This window comes from Phalacrocorax aristotelis, chromosome 3, assembly GCF_949628215.1.
Source record: "Phalacrocorax aristotelis chromosome 3, bGulAri2.1, whole genome shotgun sequence".
Taxonomy (NCBI): Eukaryota; Metazoa; Chordata; class Aves; order Suliformes; family Phalacrocoracidae; genus Phalacrocorax; species Phalacrocorax aristotelis.
In genome coordinates this window covers 100,602,509-100,627,797 of record NC_134278.1, presented here as the reverse complement: position 1 = coordinate 100,627,797, position 25,289 = coordinate 100,602,509, and the positions used below count along the sequence as shown (strand labels likewise).

Here is a 25,289-nt window from a genome sequence, read left to right as displayed (position 1 = left end):
TCAAACTAGTACAAAATCCACTTCTGACCTCAGCTCCAGGATAAGCTACTTACTAGTAGCAGGTAAGCAGCAAAGGGTGATTTTGACCAACAGAAACCTTAGTTTAAGTAGCTGTTTTTGCCTCCAAGTTCATGCTTTTCTTCTTGTTCAGTCTAAACCATGCATGGTCCTGCCTGTTTCCTGCCCTTCGGGCGCACCTTGGGGCTGGGTTCATTAAGCCTCAGGGGCAAAAGCAGGCACCTTTCTCCTAGGCAGAAAATAGTTCATAACTTTTGGCTGCCCACATCCAACTCTTTCTGCTACAGAAGAGCACTTTCAAAAACCAAAGTGATTATGCTGTTCAAGCTGGGCTCTTCCAGTATTGACAGACGGACGGCCTTATCCAGAGAGCTAGGAACACTTCTTGTGCGGAGCCTCTGGCCCAAGGGATGTGGCCGCTAGAACTACAGTGTTAGCATGGTACTGAATTTTTAAAAATGGGAGGGAAGATGACAAGCTTATCTTAGCTGAATAGCCATACACAGCAAGGCCACGGTTTCCAAATTAATAAAAAGCCAACAGCGTTACAGATAAATGTATTTTAATTAGGATTAAATACTATCTCAAGGTATCTTGAAATCGCACTTGTACTGTACTAACCAACAGCCAGAGGCAATAAAAAAAGTCTGAAAACGTGAAAGTTCTAACATCCAACACATGACAGTAAGTGCTGCCATTTAAAGCGACAACCACCGCTCCCAAGAACAGATATCTTTAGAGGAAAAAGTCATAACATTTTTGTATGGACAAAAAAATTTAAATTGAAGACCGGAAGAAATATATTAGTGCCTGCCTTTTTTAAAAGTTTTTTTTTCTTTACATTAAATACAGTTTTCTTTAAAAGCAAGGTACTTTCTAAATTAATGGTTTATATACTGTATGTACACAAGAGCAGAACATCGTACAGTGTTTTTGGATAAAGCAGCACTAACTAGCTATAAGCTGGTATGGTGTTGCTGAACCAAACACAAGGTGACAAGTTAAGCGCTCTAGGAGAAGTACCTCCATGGTTGGTAGGAGAAAAGTAAAATATCATGTATGTACAAACTGATTATTCAAACAAATCCTGCAAACTCAACATCATTTGCCATCGAACTGTACATGCTGCAGCTAATCAATGGAAGTCTTACCGCAAGAACTGATCTGAGGCACCCAAAGTAACAGTTTTCTTTCAGTAACAAAGTGCATTACCCATGCAGAGGGCACTTACAAGAGTTGTCATTGCAACACATCACCCCTGGGGTGCAGGGCTCCAAGGACATCGGATTCTCACTGCAGCCTCAAGTCAAGTAGCCACCTGCATTCTTCCACTAAACAAAATATTAAATGCCCCAAACCATATGAAACAGATTAAAGCTACATTATTAAGTATCTCTGTACACGCTCTGCCTTTCTGCAGACAGTTACGGATTAAAGCAAGCAGTTTACACCCAAGTATCACCAGTTCAGATTAAAACGGACTGGCAGTGATTTCCATAACTAGTGCAACTAACTCCTATACTTTATCAAAGCAACTTACTGTTCTTCAGATGCACAACGTGCTTATTCAGGTTTTACAAAAACAGACAAAGCAGAACATTAAGCAGGAAACTCAGGAAAATGGTTTCCAGTTTGTAGATTTGGTTTTTTAAGTCTACCCCATTAAAAACCCAAACTTAGAAATAGTTTGTGCCCTGGTTCAAAGTCAATTGCCTCAAAAAAATGACTTCTTTTATTCTAGGGTTAGCAGTGGGGCAGAGAGATTAAGGTGGTTCTTCTAACAAACTTTCAATTGTCATTCAGTTTACATCTTCAGAAGAGTTTATTTTCTGTACTTTCAGGATGCTGTTCATCCTCGTCTTCGCCACTACACTGGTTTAAGGAACTGAATGTTTCTTTTTTGACGAGGACAGAAGCAAGACAACTTGTTTCTAAACTGCATCAACTTAAAGTTTCAAGTTTTAATGGTGTAAAAATCTGACATTCAATTACAGTTAAGAGAAACTTGCTACACAGCAAACTGCATCCAAATCTACCAGTTATCGATGGGACCTTTAAGTTAACCGTTAACAAGTTATTCAAAGCATCCAGACCTGGAAACATCAGATCACCCAGCCAGTGAGCCAGCAACTCCCTCCCCCTTTTTCATGAGGCTTTAACAAATGCAACTGGTGTGACCGTAGCACTGGAGCCAATGACTTCCATTGGTTAACTCCAATACCCAAAAGGGCTAGGGAGATCCTGTGTTAAGCCCAATGCAATATGCATTAGTGTCATAGAGCAGGAAGATCCCAGTGTCTACTTGTTAAAGTTCACACAAACCATACAGATATAGACAGGATAAAACACAGACTCAAAAGGATCCATTATGCTTGAAGAAAATTTCAAATAAAATGACATCTTCTGCACAGGCCAGCCTCAGACACAGCCACACCTTTATCTAGTATAATAAACTCTGTAGTAAACTGTTTTTGACCTCCATAGAGAGTAGGAGTTGTCAAATTTAAGGAGGTAAACTCCTCTCCCTGGGTACTGGTGGCTGCCAGCATACACTTCTTCATGACAGTCTCGTCTGTACACAGGCACTATTTCATCTAGCTGAGGCTTGCTGGCGTTCTTTTTGGCTTTTTCTTCACTGCTAGTATTTTCTGCAAGGGGGGGAAAAAATAAAAAAGGTGTCAGTAACATGGGTGGGTGCTTTGCAAGAAAAAGTTAGACTGATCCGTAGCGGATAAGGCACTCAGTTTAAAAATCAGACAGGTCAAAGGGGTTTATACCAAGGCTCTCTAGAAAGAGTTCATGATCAGCAGGGCAGTATTTTTCTTAAGGCTTTCAGCATGTAGATCCATGATGCTTATTATGGCATGGGTTTCAGTCTACCTTACTAAACAGCTGAACTGGACAAGAGGGCACACTAAGGAGTAAGTAAAACTTAGGAAAAGGGTTTCTTCACCCTCAAACTGCTTCAACCTAACTGTGACCAAACAAGGTGACTGAAGTTACTTTCAGAACTTCACTTCCTATTCAAAATCGAAGACAAGATTCCTCTTAGATAGAAGCTGGGGGAACTAGGAGATTATACAAGACAATCAGTTGGGTTTTCCCCCACAGCAAGCTCTGTAGGACTGGCAGTTTATATAAATAAGCACGCTTACCTTCTTCTTCATCTTCATCATCACTGGATTCACTGACATGCACACTGACTGCAGTATTGGGGGAGTCTGTCCATTCAAAATACACCCCAAAACCAATGTCATAATTGTCTGTAGCAAACTCCCAAAAGAGGTAAGACCCCTCTTCATGTGTCGGTACTCTAACTGTAACTACTTCTCCTCGGCCCACTGTGATCACAGAATCTGCATCCTGCCGGATTTTTTCCTTGAAGTCTTTTATCTGAGGTCGTGTCCACATCGATGGGGCAGCTATCACTGGAACAGAATCTGGAGAGAGGAGGGGAATATCCGAGTTAAGCTTTTGTTTCAGCTTTTTATGTTGCATGCTTAACTGTGCTTTAGGGGAACTTGAGGACCACAAGCATCAGAGTTGCTTCTAAGTAATTATTTTTTTTTAACTGAAGAAACATCTTTTCACAGGTTAAAAGTTGCATGAAATGCAGTGCAAGTTTAGATATAACCGCACACACAAATCCTACCAAAATACCCATCTGACACATTTAAACTGACAGTGTTTACACAGAAAAGACTCAGAAGACGGACGTACTGCTACAGGTGATGGGGTTACATTGCACAGAACCCTGCATTGAAAGGAGCTTTAATGTGACAGAACCAGAGGCTGTGATTTGTCTAGAAATTGTCATATATTGACTAAAATTACTGAACACTGCTATGCAGACAAGGCCCATGCTAGTGCTGGTTCCATACCAGGATCCAAGCAAGTCTTTTCAGGACTACTGATTGTGGCATAGAGGTAACACCCAGAAACACCAGTGATGAGAGAGCTGCTGGGATGCTACTTTTCCTGCTCTACTTCCACAGCTTCCTAGAAGCTGTCTGAAGAAGGTGGGAAATGTGAGGGGACAGCAGTCTGAACTGCACATAGGACAGGGCTACACTATACACTACAGCAGAGAGAGTAAGAAGGATTTTGTTTATTTTAATCTGCAAGGCTAGGTCAAAACTGAGTGTTGATTTGAGTTCAAGTAAGTTTGAACACATTGCACAGAACAGCTTTCCGCTAGAACTTTCGTGTTCCTTTCCTTCAAGTCAAGAGTAAAAGGAGGTTCTGGATCCCATCCACTTTGCTTAAAATGATTTTGCTGCTTCCTCTTTCCTGCCTGCCAAAGCTCAGTTTTGCCTATGCAATATTGTTCTCCCTTGAGAGAAACTGGACCCAGGAATCAAACCTAGCTCTTGCATAGCCCAATGAAGCCAAGCAAAGGGCCACAGTAACCATACTTGAGATATCTGAATCTTAAGAAAGGCTTTCGCTATTTATTTTTAATTGAGGAATCTAGCAGGTCCTACCTTTTGGTCCATTCTCCAGTGCTTCTTCCAAAGCCTCTGTATCCAGCTCTTTTTCAGGGCTGTCTGCATGTGTACTGGCCTGCCCATTAACAGATGGGGTGTCCCCTGGGGCAGGTGTATTCACCTTCGATGCAGTAGTCAGAGGTGTCCCTGTCGCTGCCACAACTGCCTCCTGCTGTTTTTGTAAGGCTGCCTAAAATGACAGAAATTAAGTCGAGTAAAACTAAAACCTCCCAAGATGCCTCCCTCTTCCAGCAGAAGGTATAAAGACACTTTAAAATCTCCCCCTGCACCCCACAAGGAGGCTTGACACAAAAGACCAGAAGCAGCGCACATTAACCAGTGAGAGTTGCATGTACTTAGTATCAGGGGAAGTGAAGTCACTTTGTTCTAGGCTTGTGGACAAAGCCTGAGGAAAAAGATTTAACTTTCAAGATAATTAGGGCATGCACAATAAATTCTTACACTTAACTATGGAAGTTCTGCATTGCAGTAACTTCTATAACATGTCTTTCAAAATTGAAAGTGATGACTTGTTTGCTGTTTTTTTACCAGTGGGCTGAAAGCATTCTGGCCTGAGCTCATCCAGGTCTAAAAAGAACTGGAAGTATTTAAGGTCTATCAAGTACTTTGCCAATTTGTGAGTTAACTTGCTCAACAGGGTTCTCTATCAAATCCATGACAATCAACAAAGGGAGTTACTTCATATGAAAGCAGGAAGCACAAGAAGCACAAGGACTGTGAGTGGTCTGGGAGAAGAGTTATTAAAGCTCAGAGGCGCTTCTTTTAGAACATGACTTATGTACATTGAAACTCTTTAGATAGGATTTATCATGCTGTCCCTGTGCAAAGGATTAAATGCACCTAAAAAGAGATTATACAAGGTAACAACAATCCTTCTGGATTTAAGCAGGATGCATTATCCCTTTAGCTTCAAGGCTTATTCCCCCACCCCTAGTTATCAGTACAGAGCAATTACATACACTTTTTTGTTGGGGCAGGGAAAAGGTCTGACGGTACCATTGAAGAATAACCTAATAAGCACATGACTTTGATCAATGAATGGAATACAGGTATCCTGAAGAAGTATAAAGACAATATAGTAAAATATTAGTTAGACTTCAGATTTGAGCAACTCTACAGATTCTGCCCAGATCCACCTTCTACTAAAGAAGTTCTATGGAGTGATGCAATCTAGAGTTGTGAGAGCTTTTCCAGAAAACTATTGCATATAGCCTTTCCAAAATTAATAGTATCAGAAGCTGATCTGTAAGCAAACATGACAAATCAGCACTTTAACTGTACTAATGGATCCCATGGCAGCTGAGTTTCAGGCATCCAAAAGCAAAGCATTATGGAGACTATGTGAGTCTTCTGGAAAGCCAAAGCAGAATTAGGTAATTAGCTCTGTTATACACTACTTCTCTACAAGAGCTGTCCTAGTGAAGATTTGAAAGATAAACTTCATTGCCTGGCAGGCTTAGTATTTTGTAAGCCTCTATAAAGGAAAGCCTGTTTTGCCCTGGGTCTCGGAGAGCATTAGTCTTCTGTATATCAAAAGCAGACAGCCATGACTGAAAGGAGCAGCGCTGATAGCATTGAAGAAAATTGGCAGCAGCATCTCTGACACCTCAGTCTCAAGGGAGGAGTATCAATTACAGAAGGCATCAAGGACAAGAGGAAATGGCCTCAAGTTGCACCAGGGGAGGTTTAGATTGGATATTAGGAAAAATATCTTCACTGAAAGGGTTCTCAAGAATTGGAACAGTCTGCACACAGAAGTGGTTGAGTCACTATTCCTGGAAGTATTTAAAAGATGTGAAGATGTGGTGCTTAGGGATGTGGTTTAGTGGTGGACTTGGCAGTGCTAGGTTAATGGTTGGACTTGATGATTTTAAAGGTCTTTTCCAACCTAAACGATTCTATGATTCTACGACAAGACTGATACGGCTATAGCTTTTGCTTACCACTATGACACCAAAGCAGCATTAAGCTTCAAGAGTAGCTATTACATGGCAGGAAGCCTCTGACTTTCCTTTATCACTTCAGCTCCACTGAATGATGGTTTGGGTTGGAAGGAACCTTTAAAGATCATCTAGTCCAATGCCTCTGCCATGACCTTGAACACGGCTAATGATGGGGCATCCAGAATTTCTTGGTGCAAACTGGTCCAGTGTCTCACCACCCTCATTGTAAAAAAGTCTTCCTTATGTCCAATCTAAACCTACCCTCTTTCAGTTTAAAACCACTGCCCCATGTCTTGTCACTACAAGCCCTGGTAAAAAGTCTTTCTTATAAGCCCCTTTTAAGTATTGAAAGGCTGCAATAAGGTCTCCCCAGAGCCTTCTCCTCATGGTGAAACCATGCCAGCTCTCAGCCTTTCCTCATGAGGGGGGGTTCCAGCCCTTTGACCATTTTTGTGGCCCTCCTCTGGACCATGCCTACCTTATACTGGAGACCCCACAGCTATATACAGGACTCAGGTAGGGGTCTCATGAGAGCTGAGTAGAGTGGGATAATTACCTCCCTTGGCTGTCTGGCCACACTTTTTATGCAGCCCAGGATATGCTTGGCTTTCTGGGCTGCAAGTGCACATTGCCAGCTCATATCCAGTTTTTCATCCACCAGTATCCCCAAGTCCATCTCTGCAGGGCTGCTCTCAATCCACTCATCCCACACTCTATACTGATACTGGAGGGTTGTCCCTACCCAGGTGCGGGACCTTGCACTTGGCCTTGTTGAGCTTTGAGGTTCACATGGGCCACATGGTTTCACATGGGTTCCCTCCTTGGATAGTTCTTTGCTGAAGGCATCAGTCTCATCAAAATACAGGTGACTTCATAGGAAATTAGTTACTGAATTTTAAGTCTTTAGCTCAAGAACAATAGACCTCAGACTGGCAGTTATAAGCCATTTACAATTCAGGTCCTGCCCTGAGAGGTCAGACGTACTCGAGTCTGGCTTACATATGTTTAAGACACAGACGGACATCCCTGAACTTTAAAATAGCTCGAGATGTGAATACAGCATATTTGCCAGAGATGCAAGATTCCCCTAAACAGAGAGGTAGCCTTCCAAGCCCGGGCACAAAACCCTTGCAAAGAAGTAAGGTACTGCTGCCACCCGTTGCTACCAGAAATATGAAAGTCTGTCCTCCCAACCAAACCGTGAGCAGCCTATTGCAGGCAAGCAAATTAATTAGATACTGATGTCAGACAATAGATGAAAAAGGAGAGAGAACTTGGTAGCACTCAGGTTGACAGGGAGGAGCAATCTCAAACCCAGTAGTGATGTGACAGTGCTGCCTGCATGTTCAGCTGGAAACACATGGCTGACCAAAGCCTGCTGCTCTGCACAGATCTTCAGGTACGACACCTACACAGAGAGTCGCTTGAATACATTTGTTCATGCTCAGATGTGCTGGTATGTGCCCCCATTAGATTATACACACAATAGATGCTGCAGGAGAGCGCTTCACATTTGGTCTCCAAGAATTGTACTGAACCAAGTAATTAAAGGCTGCTTAGAATTTTCTTAACAGATGCTTCAGAAAACTACTCAAAAAGGTTAAATAAAGAGGCTTTAGCATTTGAATTGAAAAACTAATTGCTACAAGGAGAGATAGTGTTTCAAAGGGGATAAGGGTAGACAAGGTAACATCTCCCAAAGACAGCCTGGGACACAAAATCTAAGTTTCTCAGCTGGTCAGCCATACCTGTTGCTGTGCAAGCTGGACCTGATACAACTGCTGCATATATTGTTGATAATGCTGTTCCTGGAGCTGCCGAATTAGGATCTGCTGCTGCTCATAGTTGCCCGGATACTGCTGGGCTGCATACTGCTGGAACTGAATGGCAGTCTGGGAGTTCAGTGCTGCCATTATCTGTTGCCTAGATTGGCGGGAGGAGAGCAGAAATATTACAAGCAGCTGAGGGTATTGGGGAAATCCCTGTACTTAAGTGATATAAGTGGCCTCAAAGACAGTTAATTCAATTCCTGCAAAAACCAATTAAAACAAATCTACATAATAGAGCAGAGCCCAGAGGTAATGTAAGCGTGAATTTTGCCTAAAAATATGCTGAGAATATAAAGAAGGGAGCAACAATTTCTAACTCATGTTTGAAAACATCAAGTGTTAAAAAAAATCAAACCACAAGCTCTTATAAAACTCTCAATTTGTAGTCTTACAAAGAGGTAGTGCTAGAAAAAATGCAAGACTAAATTTCTGAAACAAGCAAGGGAATACCCCCACCTTTTGTTTCTCCAGAAAACATGCAGAAACTATCCTTCTAGCAGCCCTTCTACAAATATTAAGGATAGACTTGCTGTGGTACAGCATGGCAATGCTTTCTGGTAAATTTAAGAACAACACACCACATTACCGTCTTAATTTCCCAGGACGGTACGCAAACATATGAAAAACCTGACTGACTGTGGCCTGATTTCAGGAACAAAAGAAACACTGCCAAACAGGGCATCTGTGCCTCCAATAAACTCAACTGCTGAAACTTTAGGAGGAACACATGGGTTACTTATGCACAGGCTCAGTTTTCCCCCTCTCTCCAAAGGGCTAGCAAACTACATAGTAAAATTACTAGCTAGATCCAGGGTTCGTTTTGTCCCACTTGTTATGTCCATCAGGGACGAGCTGTCAATGCTTCAGAGGAAGAAAAAGTATCACACAAATGCCAGAGTAATTCTTTCACTCCCATCCTCCTTCCTTCCCCAAAAATCATCCTCTAAAAGCTCCAGTATTAGACTAGTTTGTGTCCTAAGGGGCAAGATTTACTGCCCTTCAGCAAGCTATGACCAGTTTTGACACTTGACCTGTATATATGTATCCACATTCCTTTTCTGTCTAAACTATCTCTGTAACCTCCTACAACCACTTAACACAATTGTTATTCATGTAAAAAAACACTAAACAAATGCTTAACTTCAAGGCACACCACACTTAGCTCTGTGCAACACTTTTCTTGTATTCTGTGTTCATTTATGTCCATTTTACATTTCTCTGGCTCTCACCATGATAAACAAGCAGTAAAATTTGTGGATTAATTATTTGTTCCCTTCCAAAAACCACTGTATGCAGGATCTACTTCAGAGACATTCCCTGCAAAGACATTTTTGTTATGGAAAATGGTTGCTGACAGATGTGGAACAGTTTTGATGACCTAATATTCTCTTAAATATTATGTGTGCAAAGCCAGATCCATGTTTTCAGCATCTGGATGTGATGGGAAAAATGAAATATAACTAAAGCTGTATATTCTAAGTAAACAATTTAATTCAGGCTACAAAGAGAGGTCAAGTGCATTTAAACATGAACTTTGAACTCCTTTTAGAAAGGTGCTATGATCCAGTGATTGCCAGTGTACAAGTGAGATCTGCAGACACTTCACATTTCCTAGAAAGGGGGCACTTTTAAGGAGGTAGTGGTAGAGTACCAAGGTAAAAAGTTTCAGCCATGCGTTCAAAAAATACCCCAATGAACTGCAATTACCCTTTTTCAAGGCTCTGCCTTCTCTGAAAGGATAGAAAATTTCAAGTCACAGTTCAAACAACACTTGCAGTTGGACACTTCGCTCTGCTCAGTTGAGTGCAGCATTAATCATTTAAGAAGCAGAGCCATAAGTTTTCAGGCGGTGCAGCCCTTAAACCCATCAACCCCCAAACAGAGCTTCTCTTCAAAGAAAACTTCTCTGGCCTTTCATCTGAGAAGGCTGCAACAATAACACATTAGGATAACTACTCTCTGCAAACTGCGTCCCTCAACTACGGGTACAAATGCCACCACCAGACTCGAGTTCTCTCAACTCTAGCATAACTATTGAAACAGATACAATTGTCTCAAGTGCAAGGCAGCTATTTACTTTGAAGTGTTTGTTTCAGCTACTCACTTCTGTTGTTCCATCCGAAGACGTTCCTCCTCTATTCTCCTCCTCTCTTCTTCTTCTCTTCTCAGCCTTTCCTCTTCTTCTCGCCTACGTTTTTCTTCTTCTTTTTGTAAACGCTCACGCTCCTCCTCTTCACGCCGCCTTCGTTCTTCCTCTTCTCTTCTGCAACATCCACTCAATAAGCTATTTCAGCATGCCTACAATCCTAGGATGAATTATTTTCAACATGCTGTAACCTGCCTTTTGCCTGCCCAATAAGGCTTTTTGTTTGGTACCATCTCCCACTTCAATTTGACTGATGTGTCTTATTGGACACAAGAAGACAACACATTAATGCTTACTTTTACTGCACTGTGCAGTATGACAAGTGGAAATTATATTATAATTTGATATTCTAACCTATTACTATATTATCCTTAGCAGATAGCAGTAGAAAAAATTGTCTGGAAACCTTAAACACATCTTCCAAGCTTTAACAGGTGTTCAATAATTACATGGATTCTAGAGCTTAAAAATCAAATTATATGTAAACAATAGTTCTGTATGCGTTTAGTCCACAGACGTATCAGGGCAGACATTTTGTGAAGCGTGGATTTCTTCAACAGATGACAGTATCAGCAAAATTTTAAAAACTCCTCATATTCCAGGTGTCTTTACCTCAGAAATAGTCATTCACGATTGGCAAAGTAAAAAGGCTTAAAGATATCAAATGGTACCACAGCCACCTAAACTTCAAGCACTTCTCTTGCCAAGATGACTTCAACCTAAGCTAGCTAGTCACGTTGTCCATAAGTCAAGAGTTAAACACTCCAACACCAAAGGACTCAAACATTACCTTTTCTTTTCTTGTTCTTCTTTCTCTATCTTGTGGGAAGTGACATATGTTGAAAACAAGTGGCAGCACCTATTCAGGAGCTTAACAAATTCTGTCATAGCTTTTTGCTTTGACATGTTTCCAAGGGCAGCCCATTCCTTCCTGAGAGAGAGAAATCAGCTGAAATAATGGAAGTCTCAACTCTTTTCAAGTCAGTAGTGAAATCAGAGCCCAAAGAAAAAAGGTTGGGAGACCAGGGCCCAAATTTATCATACACAGTTTCAAAGAACCAACAACTTTCTCCCATTCAAAGACAGACATTAAACCTGTCAGTTTCAGTGCTCTCTTCTGCCTGCACCAGAACAACCCTTTCAACCAGATGTACCTGAGTGCTTATATGAAATCTCATACATACCATTAACCCTACTTCAAATTCTGAACTATGTTCAAAAACTTCCCAGATACAAATGAACCTTAAATATTTTCACCCCTTTTCCACTATAGTTTGTAGAAAAAAAAGGCATATATTTTCCCAGGTGAACAAACATAGTAACAACCATCGATTATAGTGCTTGAGTTATTTGAATGCAACAGCCTGACTCTTCCTAAGGAAGACTACATCCATTTGGGAAAAGGCAGTGCACTGGCTCCAGCTCCAAGAAGCCAGCGCTGCATTGCACATTGCCTTCACGCTAGAAATAGGAACGACGAATATCAGAAGTGCAGCCTGAACTGCAAGGAATACAAGAGACAGGCCTGAGACCATCCAGATGTCATAAAAATTCATTCAGATTTTGAATGCATCAGGTATCTGATTTCAGAAGTTATCTTTGATATTAAGAAAAGCTATGGTAAATGCTGCTACCATTGGCAAAAGTCTTGGCCTGCTGTAGCCCTGGTGTGGAGTTCGGATGAAACATGGGCCTGCACATTAATGCACAGCTAACCAAGTCTTAAACTGCTACGAGAAACTGGACTGTTGGCACAGCAGCTCTTCCTAATGTGGTTGAAAAACCCAATAATCTTCTGTTAGCTCTTTATTGAGCTATGACTCAGATTTCTCAGATGTCTGTGGAGAGGCCACTCTCACTATCCACTACCATGCACACATACTGACACAATCCACATACTTGTCTTATTGCAGAAATTGGATGATGTTTTCTTCAGACAGGAAAAGCAGAGTTAAGATCAACAAGAGCACCAGCCCTTTTACCTTCTATCATTCCCCAGAACATCAAAGAATCCAACTTCAGGGCAGGTGTCAGGGTTGTAAGGTCCCAGCAGAACCTGCTTGTGCAGTGCCACAAGTTTGAGTTTTTCTTCATATGTTGGATGAAAGGCTTTGCCATCTTTTTCTGTAGAAGAAAAATTTTCACCGTTGTGATTAGTTGATTAAGCACAGGACAGCAAAGAGTATTTTGTATAATCACTATCATGATTTCTCTGTAAAAGAGGAATAAGGAAGGTAAGTCACAAAAGGTTAGACAGATTAACTCAGTTCTACTCAAATAAAATATAGGTCTGTCTAGAAGAAACACATCTAACTTCAGCTACCGAAACTGAGTTATGAAGTGTTTTTCACCATACCATCTAGACAGAATCTTAGCTAGTAAGTTATCACATAAATATTTATGTTAATTAGTTGAACATCATACCATATGGATCTATATCTCTGAAATATTTAAAAACCTGAACTTGAATTCAAATGTGTCTGCCAAGTCTTTTGTAGTGTTGATAGGAAGGATTTTCCATGAAGAAGGATGTGTTGTTAACTTTATAGATTGCTTTCCTTTTACGCTCTTCACATCAGTGAAGGCAGAACAAGCAAGGTTTAAGGCAAGGAAAACCACAGAGAGGGAAAATTAGAATTAAGGAAATTTTTCCTTGAGGCAATTTGATTGCTACACTTTGCCAAGGCAGCTGGAATAACTCCTCGCAATGAAAAGCCTTAGAGGTGACTCCATCAGCACCAACGTGTACAGAGAGCTTTGGCTGTAAGACACAGCCTGAACATCATAATCAGAATTCCAGCAGCTTCTGAGCCAGTCCCAGTTACATCCCAGCACGTGTTTACTGGTAAGAAGAGACTTGCATTGATTTAAAATGACATATGAATTAGTCAGCTAGGACTTACCTCAGCACATTTAAACTGTCAAAACAGATCAAAGAAACAGGCACTGCTATATGTAGTTACACCGCTCGTTAAGAAATGACCTTTTTCTTGAACAGGAAAACAAATAAGAATTGTCTCCTTTTGGAACGCCTGAAATGAGGAAGCCATTATCGGATGTAAACAATAGACATTTCACATGACTCTACTAATAACTGCTCTCCATGTAGTCAGGAACCACAGGCAGAGCTGCTGCTAATCTCCAGCTCTCCTTTCACAGTAAAGGGCACTTTGGAGCAAATTGTTATAGCCCCAAACTGAATGGCCCAATTCACACCCAAATTTTAAGGCAGACGTTTACATATTGCAAAATTGTCTGGCTGATGCTTGTAAACAGAGTTATTAACAGGAAAAGAAGCAAATCTCAGAGCAGAACAGGAGGCAAAATCTCTATGGCTTATTGAGAAACTCTGAGCAAATACTTCTGAAAATTGGAAACAACCCCAGAGGGAAAGTATTTGCAGGTCACAGCAAGAAGCTATATTTGATAGACTAAGTTCAGTACATTACTGGACTTAGTTAAAATACCACAAGGAACCACTACACATATGCCATTAATTTTGAAGCCGGAAGAACATTTAATCACTTACTATCCATTTCTAGAGGTTTACTGTACCCTCCAGAATCTCAAGTACTCACTCTTGTCCCAGTGTCACACAACCTTACAGCAAATACCTCTTCCAGCTTCAAAAGTCAGAAGCCTTTGTCCACAAAAATATATTTCCAAAACTACCTGGTGGGGTAGAAAAGCAGGGGATGTAAAGACTGAACCAGAGTCTATCCAGTCGTATCCAGTGAAAGGACAGGAGGCAGCAGAGGTAAACAGAAATACAGAAAATTCCACTTAAGCATACAAAGTGGCTTTTTTCTTTTTACTGTGAGACTGATCACGCACTCAAACCAGTTACCCAAAGAGGTTTTGAAGCCTCCACCCTTAGAGAGATTCAAAACCCAAATGGTTTTGAATCCCAAGAAGCCTGCTCTGAACAGTGAGGGCTGAACTTGACAACCCCCAGAGGTCCCTTTCCACCTCAACAAGTCTGACTCTTAAGAGATGCAAATCACTGCATCCTGGTAACATCCCTCCCTGGACCTCGGGTATCCTGCTCTCAGGCTCTCAGTGCTTTGGCTCTTCCTCAATTCTTCACACTTCTCATTTAACTCAGAATTTGCTTATTAGGTAGCAAACACTTTCATTAGCCTCAATAAACAGCACGCACTTTGAAATTGTACTTAATATCCTGGGGCAGCATGGTTAAAAGTCAATTGATAAGGGTACTACACTGAAATTTTGCCAGGCTTCTGAGAAAAGTACACTTCTCAAGGGCGTCCCTATGGCATAGTTTACTTTGCACAACCTATACAAGTACAGTTGTGTGCCAAAACCCATAGCTATTTGCTGTACCAAACTGCTACCTAAGCCAGCTAACATCATCAATACTTGAACTCGCTTCTGAAAAAGGGTTAAAGAGAAAATACCCCATTGTTTCCCATGCTACACACAGCACATCTGCATCAGCACAGACCAGAGGAGTGACGCTTCAAGTCCTAACTATCAAGAGAAGCCAAAATCTGCATTTACAAAGAATGGTGACCCAAGGGAAGAACAAGCAAGCTAAACGAGGAAAACAGACAGATGAGAAAAATATGACACAAACATTCATGCAGAGTAGAAGCAAACTCTCAGCAAATATTTGGAGCCAGTCAAAAGAGCGAAGCTGTATACTAGCTGTTTTTCAGTAGAGTTCTTCAGCAGGAACCACACTGTATAATTATCCCAAAGATTTTGAATTGTTGCTGTGAAACTGAACCAGAGGACCTGTAGTCATCTGCAGAGTCAAATATGCCAAAAAAGAGCATTAGTCAGTCTGGACAAGTACAAGTGCCAAATTTATTCAAGCATCTGTGAACATACCATTTAAGTATGTATTACCCACACATCTAATACAGCTGTCAGGAAGCTGAAGAAGTTCTAGGGAACACATGGAATAATTGAAAGAATGCACACAGCAGCAGTACCACAACTATACAACCCTATATGCCACTAGTATGTCTGACCCAACAGGGCCAGAGAAAGGCTCAGAGAAGATTAGGAAACTTTTCCTGAGAGTAGTTCAGACCATTGTTCACCTGAAATGGCAATTTCTCAAGTCAACTAAACTCTACACTTATGCAGTGGCCACTAACAGATCAAATTCAAGTAGTGATTGAGGGGATAGTTACACGAACAAGGCAGGCTATGGACCTATCATGCTTTATGCATGCTGCACCTAAACACCACGCAGCCACTCGCTCACTCCCCCACCCCACAGGGGTGGGGGAGAGAATTGCAAGAGCAAAAGAAAAAAAAACCAACCCTGTGGGTTGAGATAAGAACAGTTTAATAATTAAAATAAAATAATTATAATAATGATTAGGATAATGATAATATAATTAAAAGGGGGGAAAAGCCAAAACACAAACGATACAACCGCTCACAACCCACCGACCTACACTGCTGGTCCCTGAGCCATGATTGCTGCCTGCCTCCCTGGCCAGCTCTTCCCAGTTAACATACTGGGCATGACATTACATGATATGGAATATCCCTTTGGCCAGTCTGAATCTGCTCTCTCAGCTGTGCCCCCTCCCCTCCCGGCTTCTTGTGCACCTGGCAGAGCATGGGAAGCTAGGAAAGTCCTTGACTAGTATAAGCACTACCTAGCACCAACTAAAACATTGGTGTGTTATCAACATTGTTTTCATGCTAAGTCCAAAACACAGCACTATGCCAGCTACAGTGAAGAAAATAAACTATCCCAGCTAAAACCATGACACCCCACACATGCGCTTCACTGATGGCATGAAGTAGTTCACGCAGGACACTGAGAAAGACTGGCTCCCACTTACTGCAAGCTCAGGCCTCACTGATGTGTGCCATGAAACCACAACATTACATTACTGTGTTGTCACCCCTGCAAGGGAAATCCCTGCACACCTCTGTGTCGCCATGCAAACACAAAAGAAAGATAAAGCTATAACTAGTAATGAAAAGCAAGTAACAGAGGCTCACATCACTACATATTACTGTACCATTGACATGAATTGGTATAAAACCGCCAATTCAGACTCAAGGGAGTTTGAGAAATACGCTGAAGAGGCTGCATCATGCAAGATACTGTTATTCCCATGTAACTTCAGATTATTATTTTTCCTGTAAGGAATACTGCACAACATGCTGCAGCCTCCACTCCAACTTCACCTACTGCACTCTAAGTGCCTAATTCCTGTGGGACAGCATTCAGTTGCATCATCTAAAAGAAGCTAGAAAACAGTTTGCAAACTGATTTTTCACCTCCTAGCTTTTAAAAGCAGAAGTCACATATGTTAATACTATTCATTTGCAAAGTTTTAATGAGCAAGGCCAAAACTGAGAAGCACAAGAACCAAATTGCTGCCTGCGGATCCCACTACACACTCTTAACACTTGTAGCTCTCCTGAAGATGTTCTGCATCAGCAGAAGTTTCCAGCCAGCCTTTCCAATTAAACATGATCAAAGCTCAACTTCACATCAAACAGAGACGTTATAAGCCACGGACGTTGTTTTCATATTCTTGAAAACAAGAGCCTACTTAACTTATGAATTACAACCACACCATCAAATTAGCCCTCAAAAAAAAGGTCAAACAATTAATTTAGAATGATGTATTGCTGAGGTTGAAGATGCATTCTTGTTAGGATAAGAGTAAATAACTTGGGGAGTCAAACAAAATTAAAGTTATTAACATACCGGGAGAGCTCTTAGATACCAAAATGATATGGTTTGTGTACTGCCTACTCAGATGTGCTGCACTGCAAATCACTTCAGACAGCGCATAGACACTTCAGGGACTGTCATATATTAAAGGTTGGGTGCAATGGTATTTCAAAGCCAGGTTGATACTGGAAAAGATTTGCTGGGAGAGCTATGCAAGCTACCCCCTCCTACTGCAGGACACAGCTGACACCTTAAACAAGTTGCCTTGCTGGCATAGCTCGTACCAGCTCAACGAGCAAAATAAGCCATCAGAGACACTTCCACTCCACCAGCTGTCCTAGGGCACACAAATACGGACAGTGCAAGAGACAAAGAAACATACCCATTTCAGTAACATGACTGTGTTCCCCCCGTACACTGATCCAGCACAGTGGAGCAGCTTCTTAATGGCAGCCAAAATGCTGGTCAGCCTGAACTAGGCTCAACAGAGCAGTAAGGGAAAGAGCACCTATTTCACAGAAAGCTCTTGTTTCTCTCAGAAAAATAGACTGGAGCACTATTAACCATCTATTTCCTATGCCTCTATTATTCTGAAAAGCTTTCCTCGCAGGCCATTATGGACACTAAAAAAAGCTAGCACACATGTCTTGCACAGCCTAAGGCCTGACTGTTGAAGTGACACAGAACCAACCATTTTAGATCTGCTTCTGTCTTTATCAGAGAGAATAAAGTAGCTTGAGTCTTTTTAATATCCTAGCCTAGTTTCAGTTGCATTTTTCACATGATCTATATGCATTCCCACCCTGTCTTGTCTTCATGCAATTTGGTAGCATTCAACATGGCACCCCAGATGAGTGTTAGCAGCCATTGTAATAAGCAAATCCAAACCGTTTTGATCAGGCTCAACTTTTCTAGGGAGAAAATACATCATGAGTTACAACCAGACAACTCAGCCTGCACACTGACGCTGAAAGGAAGCTGCTTAACTAGCAATTGCTGCTTACCCTCTGACCCTCACTCTAGCATCCCAACCCGAGCTCCTTCCATCCCAATAACCACAGTTAATCCAGACATCATTGTCTTCCCAAACAAGTGCTGCCCTAGGTCACTTGTTTGTTCCAAGACAGCTGTGTGAATAGGTAATACCATGCACCGAGGCACAGATATCAACTAGTTTTTCAAAGATATCCCCCATCTCTAAATCAGTGTTTAAGAGAATGATCAGAAACAAGATCTCAGCATTGACCTATTAACATGGGTCAACCTTCAGATCCCTCATATGTTGCTTCCTGAAGTAAAGGAGGAATCCTTATTTGTTCCTTGGCATCTACAAGGCCGCTAAACAAGCATGCCCACTCCCACAGTTGTTTTGACAGCAGATGCATGAAAATCATTTGGAAACAAGACCAATTATTTTCAGAGCCACACAGATATAGAACAAGCAGGCAGTATTACAAGCTCCTGTAAGTCACCATCACATCTATAAATAAAAATCCTCATGTTATCTCACTTTCAGCAAAAAGCTACAGATTAAAACATGGGCAATGACTTTGTGTGAGTTATTCCAGCTGTAAGGACAGAGGAACGAGGTCTTCATTTGGAAAATCTGACTAGTCTATACAATGTGGAAAATTTTCCTCTTATGAGCAAAACCATGAGTTACAAGAAATTGCAAAAGGTTAAAAAAAGGGCAGTAGTAAGTTGAAACATGTTGAAATTAAGCTTTTAGTAAAAGGAAGGCAACGACAACGCCACTGTTGAGACAATGCAACACCAGAAACTGGAACCTAGACAAAAGTAATCACTGACTTTTTACCATCCAAGAGGAGATAAAGAAATTTGTGCTCTACATATAAAACATGAGACATAATAGACATAGGTTATCAATAATGTAGATAAGCTCATTCAGAGTGTGTAGTTTTTACACTGTAATTACAGGTTCCAGTAGAATATTAAACCCAAGACAAAAATGAGACCTCAGTGGACTGAAACAAGGCATCTACTGCAGAGACATTGCTTTCTACATCATGTTTTAAAGAAGATACACTCATTAAACCAAAGTAGAACTTTTTCAAGCAGCTTGTTTTAAAGTCACAATGCTTCCCACCTGACATCCGCTTGCAGTGGCTTCTGACACAGGAAACTAAGGAAAAAAAACCCATATCAAGACCCTTACAACTCCTACAGCTCTCAAAAAAAACCCAAACCAAAAACCCCACCAAAAAAACCCTCTGTATGTCAGCATGCCAACAAAAAAATCGCTTGATGGAAAAGCATCAGAACAGGGTCAAAGAACCAGAGTTCAAGAAAATTGCTTAGAGCCTTACATGCTCCTAACACCTATAAGGGTGCATGTCAGCCAAAGTGGGGGGAAAAAAACCAGACAACTTTACCCTTCTAGCACAGTTTCCACCTGCCAGTATGCTTGCCCTCAGAAGAGGCAGCTTTCCTGGGGGGGGGTCACCTAACAACCACCCACCACAAGACTGACCTTTCCGAGTGCGGAGGCGTACCTCCCCTCGCGCAGGCAGGCTGCTAGTCTCCCTGCTGCCCACCCCACATTAAACAGCAGCCGCCGGAAAGCCAGCAAAGCAACCCACGGCTGCGAGGTGCTCGGGCGCTGCTGTAGCGCAGCGTAACGCTACGGTGAACGCGGCTCTTCCTCAACGACCACGCGGTCGATCTCCTCCTCCTGAGGAAACCAAGGGTGGCAAGGTTCCAACAGAAACAAACCTGGCTACGGGGGATCGCAGACAAACGCAGGCCTGCGGGTCTACGCCCGTGCGGGCAGCTCATGGCTCCCGCGCACAGCCGCCGGCTGGAGTCAGGACCGCTCGCAAAGCGGCGAAACCGGACTTGAAGTTCGCATCCTGCGGAGACGGCTCGACACCTCACGCCAGCGGCCAGGCTGTCACCAGACTCGACAACGCTCCAAGAGAGCGCTCCTCGCCTACGTTTGCACGGTTTTCCTTTGCACGCCACAAACAAGGGTTTCATTTTTTTCTTTTCTTTCCTTCCTTTTTTTGCTCCGTTTTTAGGTCGCCTGGTGCAAACTCTCCGAAATGCCTTTCCGACCCCGCGGAGCGGGCGCACCGCGGCCCGGGGCGGCCTCCCAGCTCTTACCCCGCTCCCCCTGGCACCGGGAGATGCTCACCCCCGCCAGCCGCCGGGACACGATGCTCAGTTCCCCCCGACCCCGGGGGGCGGCGGGCGATATTGCCGCTGCCACCCGCCCCGCTCCGACGCCGCCTCCCTCCCCCCCGCGGCTCCCGGGGGACGCGGGGCTCCGCCCGCGCCCCGCAGCCCGGCGGGGCGGGGAGAGAGCCCATGCCGCCGCCCGGCGCTTCCCGGGACGCGGCAGCTCCCCGGCCGCCCCGCTGCCGGCGGGGGTTTACGGGCCGTCTCACCGGGCAGCCTCACCTTTGAAGAAGCGCAGCGCCAGGCCGTAGAGCTCCTCCAGCGCGAAGCCCCAGCGCCGCTCCGGGCTCAGCGCCGCCGCCGCCTCCTCCTCTTCCTCCTCCGCCGCCGCCGCCGCCTCACCGCCGGCCTCCGCCCGGCCCGGGGAACCGGAGCTCCGGCCCGCCGCGGGCTCCCCCTGCCCCGGCCGCGCTTCACAGCGCGGCACCTCGGCGTTGGGGCTTAGCGTCAGCCCGTCTACCGAGACCTCGAGCTGGTCCGAGCTCAGCACCGCCGCCATCCTCCGCCTCCCTCCCGCCCTCCGCCTCCTGCTCCGCTGCGGCGGCCACGTCCCGACTTCCCGTTCCCTCCGACCCGGAACTTCCGTTCCTGCCCCCGCCCCCTTCCCAACGGCCGCCCCGGGGGCGTGGCCGGCGGAGGCAGTCCCGTGGGATGGAGGCGTCCCGTCCGGTCACCTGTCGTGCTGTGCCCCACGGGGCTTCGGTTACGGAGGGCTTACACCCGCCTCTGGCAGCCCGCCCTGCCTCCGGGCCGGGGGCTGAAGACGCACTCGCCCCCACCCCTGCTTTCCCCAGGAACGCTGGAGCTGCCCGCGCCCTCCCCCGCCGCAGCCCTCGGATGCACCCCAGGGCACGGGGGTTACCTTTTCCCCTGGGGGAACTGCCGCTCTACACCCTTACGTGCTTTTTGGTTACTTCATAGAACGGAGTAATGATTTTTCAATAGCTTTATCTGTTCACGGCTTTAGTCACGGAGTAGAAGCCTTTTGCTGTAGCTCGAAGGTTGCGCAGGGTCTGCATGGACTGAGAACAAGTCTGATGAGGAGCCGCTGTGGGAACTGGGGTTGTTTAGTCTGTAGAAGAGGACACCGATGGGAGACCTTTTGTTGTAGTGAGGACCTTTGGTTGTCGTGAGGTGGGTGTTGGTCTCTTCTTCCGAGTAACTAATGGTAGGACAAGAGGAAACAGCCTCAAGTTGCATCGTGGAGGGTTATATTGGATATTAGGAAAAATCTCTTCACTGAAAGAGTGGTCAGGCATTGGAACAGCCTGCCCAGAGAGGTGGTGGAGTCACCATCCCTGGAGGCGTTCAAAAAATGTGTAGACGTGGCACTTCGGAACATGGTTTAGGAGACATGGTGGTGTTGGGTTGATGGTTGGACTTGATCCTAGAGGTCTTCTCCAACCTTAATGATTCTATGATTCTGTGACCTCTCTTACTCCTCTATAAGGAAACACGCTTTAGGCCTTACACAGGAAAGGAAAGAAATGAGCCAGAGAAAGGAAAAAAAGAGTACAGGGCAATTACTTCTCCAAGAGCTATATCTGCAATTAGCTCACTCCCTTGTGACCATGAAACACCGTTCACAATAATACTACTATCATGTGCTATGCAAGGGGAGAGGGTCGCGCGTACACATGGCTAGGGAGGTTTATTCCCAGCACTAGCGATCCTCCTCACAGGACTTGGGGAAAGGCTGTGTTAGCACTGAGTGCTTTTGGTCACATTTCTCATCCAAACTGAGATGCAGACTGCAGGCCTAGGGAGCGGGGTGTCTGTGCCTTGTGTTTCATGAAGCTGGTGCAAAGGAAGAGAACTGCATAGCTCTGCAACCTCCTGAAACTCGGGTGCGTGTGGGAGTTCCCCCTGTCCCCGGTACTTCACTGACGCCTGCCGCCTGTTTCTGGGCTCATCCCCTGACATCAGTCTCACCACCTAGGAGTTTATCTACCATTCGAGGTAGTTCTAGATCCATCTGCTGATCTGTCTGGAATGCTGAAGAGCTTTTATTAAGTCACACTTATAAAGTGCTTTGAAGTCTTTGGGAGGAAAAATGTAATGCTTTAAATTAAAGTACTTCATTTCCAGTTAGTATTTCTTGAAAGAGTGAATGCCCCACTGGGCAGTGTTTACTACAAGTGGGGCAGAATTTAATTCAGCTGATGAGTCATTTAAGCCTCAAAAGAAATTTTACAACCAATTGGCAATCCTTTGTAGCTTCTTCACTAGCATTTTCGGATTGGTTTGGGTTGTTTTGTTTTTTTTTTGAGGGGTGGGTGGGGGTGGGTGGGTTGTTTTTTTTTTTTATTGAGGCTCAAACATGATGCCAAATTGTTTGCTTTTTCCTGCCAGAACAAGGGTACATCATCCTCTTTTGACTGTTGGGAGTTCTCCAGGGCACACACAGTTCTCCATACTATTCGGTGCTATCTCATGGACCAGACTAACACCAGAACAGATTATTTTATCTCCTCATACAAGCCTGCACCCTGCTTTACAAGTCTGTCACTTCAGCATCAGATCCAACTTCACTTTCAGATTTGTTAGTTCATTTATAAAATCACTTGTGTTAGAACATCTGTTTTAAAAGTTTTGATCTGACACATCTCCTGCATGGCTTGAGGAGTTTGTGCTTTATAAATATTTTCTTACGGCATCAATTCTACAGTTCAATCCATAGTGAGATTAAAGTTCTTGCTTTAAGAAACTCTAAATTCTTTATCCTAAAATGCATCCTTAGAGTAAAAGAAACTGAAGCTCTGACTGATCCCTACTGGATTTCCTATGTTTCACCCAAATGGAAGGAAGTATTTACTTCATTTTATATACTAGCAAAACCAGAAGTGTTTCTGCTTCATGGTAGGAGACTGGCCCGAAACCAGGCAGCCCTTAGTTTGCTTATGTGTTTGGAGGCCAAGCTAAATCCAAGATGCTGTACAAGCATCTTGCTTGACAAGCTGATTTTAGGAATAATTGCAGAAAACTGATTTATCTCCTGACAGGCTTGCTCCCCTAGTAAATGTTTGGTACATTTAGCCAACGTGAGACTATTCCTCTCTTCTCCTGCCAGCATTGCTATACTATGCAACAGGCATGCGAGCTGGCGCCAGCGGAGCAGGTCTCTCCACGAAGTGCAGCGTAGTCTCTTGGAGAGGTCCCAGCTGGAGAGTCGAAGCATGACGTCTCTGGGAGCGCTCTGTCCGACCAAGGCATGGCTAAGGCACAGTGCTGCAGCCTGGTTTGCCTCCCTTCAGAGGACAACTGGGCTGCTCTTAGTGGCTCTTTGCCTGCCCTCCCCGTAGCACGGCTGTCTGGTGAGCACGGAACAGACATGTTACATGGACACTCCTCTGTTTGATGCTGCTTCCGAGTCGTATCTATAAATATGGAAACTTCCTGTTACACTGCAGTGTCAATAAACGTTGTGATGTGCACCCGGTGGACAAACCGAGTGCATGATCAGGGCAGGAAGGAGAACAGCTGTGAGGTGATATACTAGAAAAAAGTGGAGGCTCAGATTTTGAGAGAAGGCAGGAAGTCCTGGTCTGGGATAATGTAATAACAAAGGACAAAATATTTTTCCAGAAGAAAGTTTTGAATTTGCAGAGATAGCTATTTGAGATAAAGTGTGGAATCTTGGCTCATCTGGTATAAAATAGAGATTTACCCGGAGCTATGTGTCCAGGCAGCTGCCGGGCCCTGAGCACATCCTCCCCACTGCTGGAGGTCTGGCCCTGGGGAGCAGCCTGGGCAGCGTGGCGGGGAGGCCACCACTGCACCCAGTCCTGGCCCTCCTGAGTTGCTTCTGCTGAGGCTTTTTCCCTCCCCTGAGCTATGTCCACAGGCTCCCAGACTGTCACCTGCACCCCAACCCACAGGCTTGCACTCCCAGCCCCCTTGGCTCCCCTGAGCTCTGTCCACAGGCTCCCAGACTGTCACCTGCACCCCAACCCACAGGCTTGCACTCCCAGCCCCCTTGGCTCCCCAGACCTCAGGGAGTGGGCGGCACTGGCTGTTCCCTGGCACATAGCCAGTATGACTTCTAACACCAGTGAATTGCTCATGAATCCCCTAAATTAAGAAGTATTTCCCAAAGGATTATGACAAAGAATTCCCAATAGTTTATGTATTTGAGAAAACCCCTAGCTTAATTCACAGATAGATGAAAATACTAAATTCATCCAGTAAATGATTCGTTTATTTCTTGCAACAGCTGGGTTTGCATAGGAAAAGAAACACAAAAGAAATACAGGTCCTGGAGAGCTAGTCTAGTCCAGCAAGTGCCCTCCACGAAGAACCGTAGGCCTAGGAAATTTGTATAGAAACCATCAATTATTTAATCGAAGCTGGTGAATGTTTAACAGTTAAAAATACCAACCTACTCATTCCAATTACACAGTGAACCATTAAAACGTTCATAAAGCACTAGTCTCACTTAAACAAACAGCTCTTCTACTCTTCCTGGTGTTTGCAGGTACCAGACCGTCAGCCCTTCCTCGCAGACACCCGTGGGTAAAACCTGGGTGCTTCCTGCAGTGGGGGCTGTCCTTTGAAGTTCCACTTGCACAGCAGTGGCTAACAGAGGAAGGAGCCCCGCTTTGTAAGATGTGGCCTAATGTGGTGTTTGCTAGAGCAACAGCTGCTAAATATTTGATTATCGCAAATGAACGTCTCCAAGCAGCTGGGCCTGGCACTGTGCTATGGACTCAGAAATGCAAATCATTCACTGTGAAAATATCAGCTTCTCAGGAATGGCTACGTTAAATAAACCAGGTGTGAACATCGCTTCCCACCCTAGAGTTATCGTACCAGCCCAGAGCTCCTGTAGCTGGGAGAGAGGAGAGCAGACTGTCTGGAAGGAAAGGCTACGTGTATCTCCGGGAGGGTGACTGGGTTAATGGAAGAATTAAATTCCCCAAGGTTTGGCAATTGAATTGCATTTGTGAGCAGTAACAGGATTTACCTTTTCCC

General features: G+C 44.1%; 1 protein-coding gene and 1 long non-coding RNA gene across 2 annotated transcripts; one reads left to right on the top strand and one right to left on the bottom strand.

Annotated features, from left to right (window-relative positions):
* Positions 1-563: 563 nt before the first annotated feature.
* On the bottom strand, positions 564-20,844 carry ACBD3 (acyl-CoA binding domain containing 3). The gene is made up of 8 exons (XM_075088744.1): positions 20,541-20,844; positions 12,427-12,568; positions 11,235-11,375; positions 10,403-10,561; positions 8,218-8,392; positions 4,503-4,695; positions 3,174-3,458; positions 564-2,666 (listed from the first exon to the last, which is right to left on the bottom strand). The coding sequence occupies exons 1-8, from the start codon at positions 20,815-20,817 to the stop codon at positions 2,455-2,457; spliced, it is 1,584 nt and encodes a 527-aa protein (XP_074944845.1). The 5' UTR covers positions 20,818-20,844; the 3' UTR covers positions 564-2,454.
* On the top strand, positions 20,641-23,081 carry LOC142055169 (uncharacterized). The gene is made up of 2 exons (XR_012659826.1): positions 20,641-21,452; positions 22,671-23,081. It is a non-coding gene; the product is annotated as an uncharacterized LOC142055169 (long non-coding RNA).
* The last annotated feature ends 2,208 nt before the right edge of the window (positions 23,082-25,289 follow it).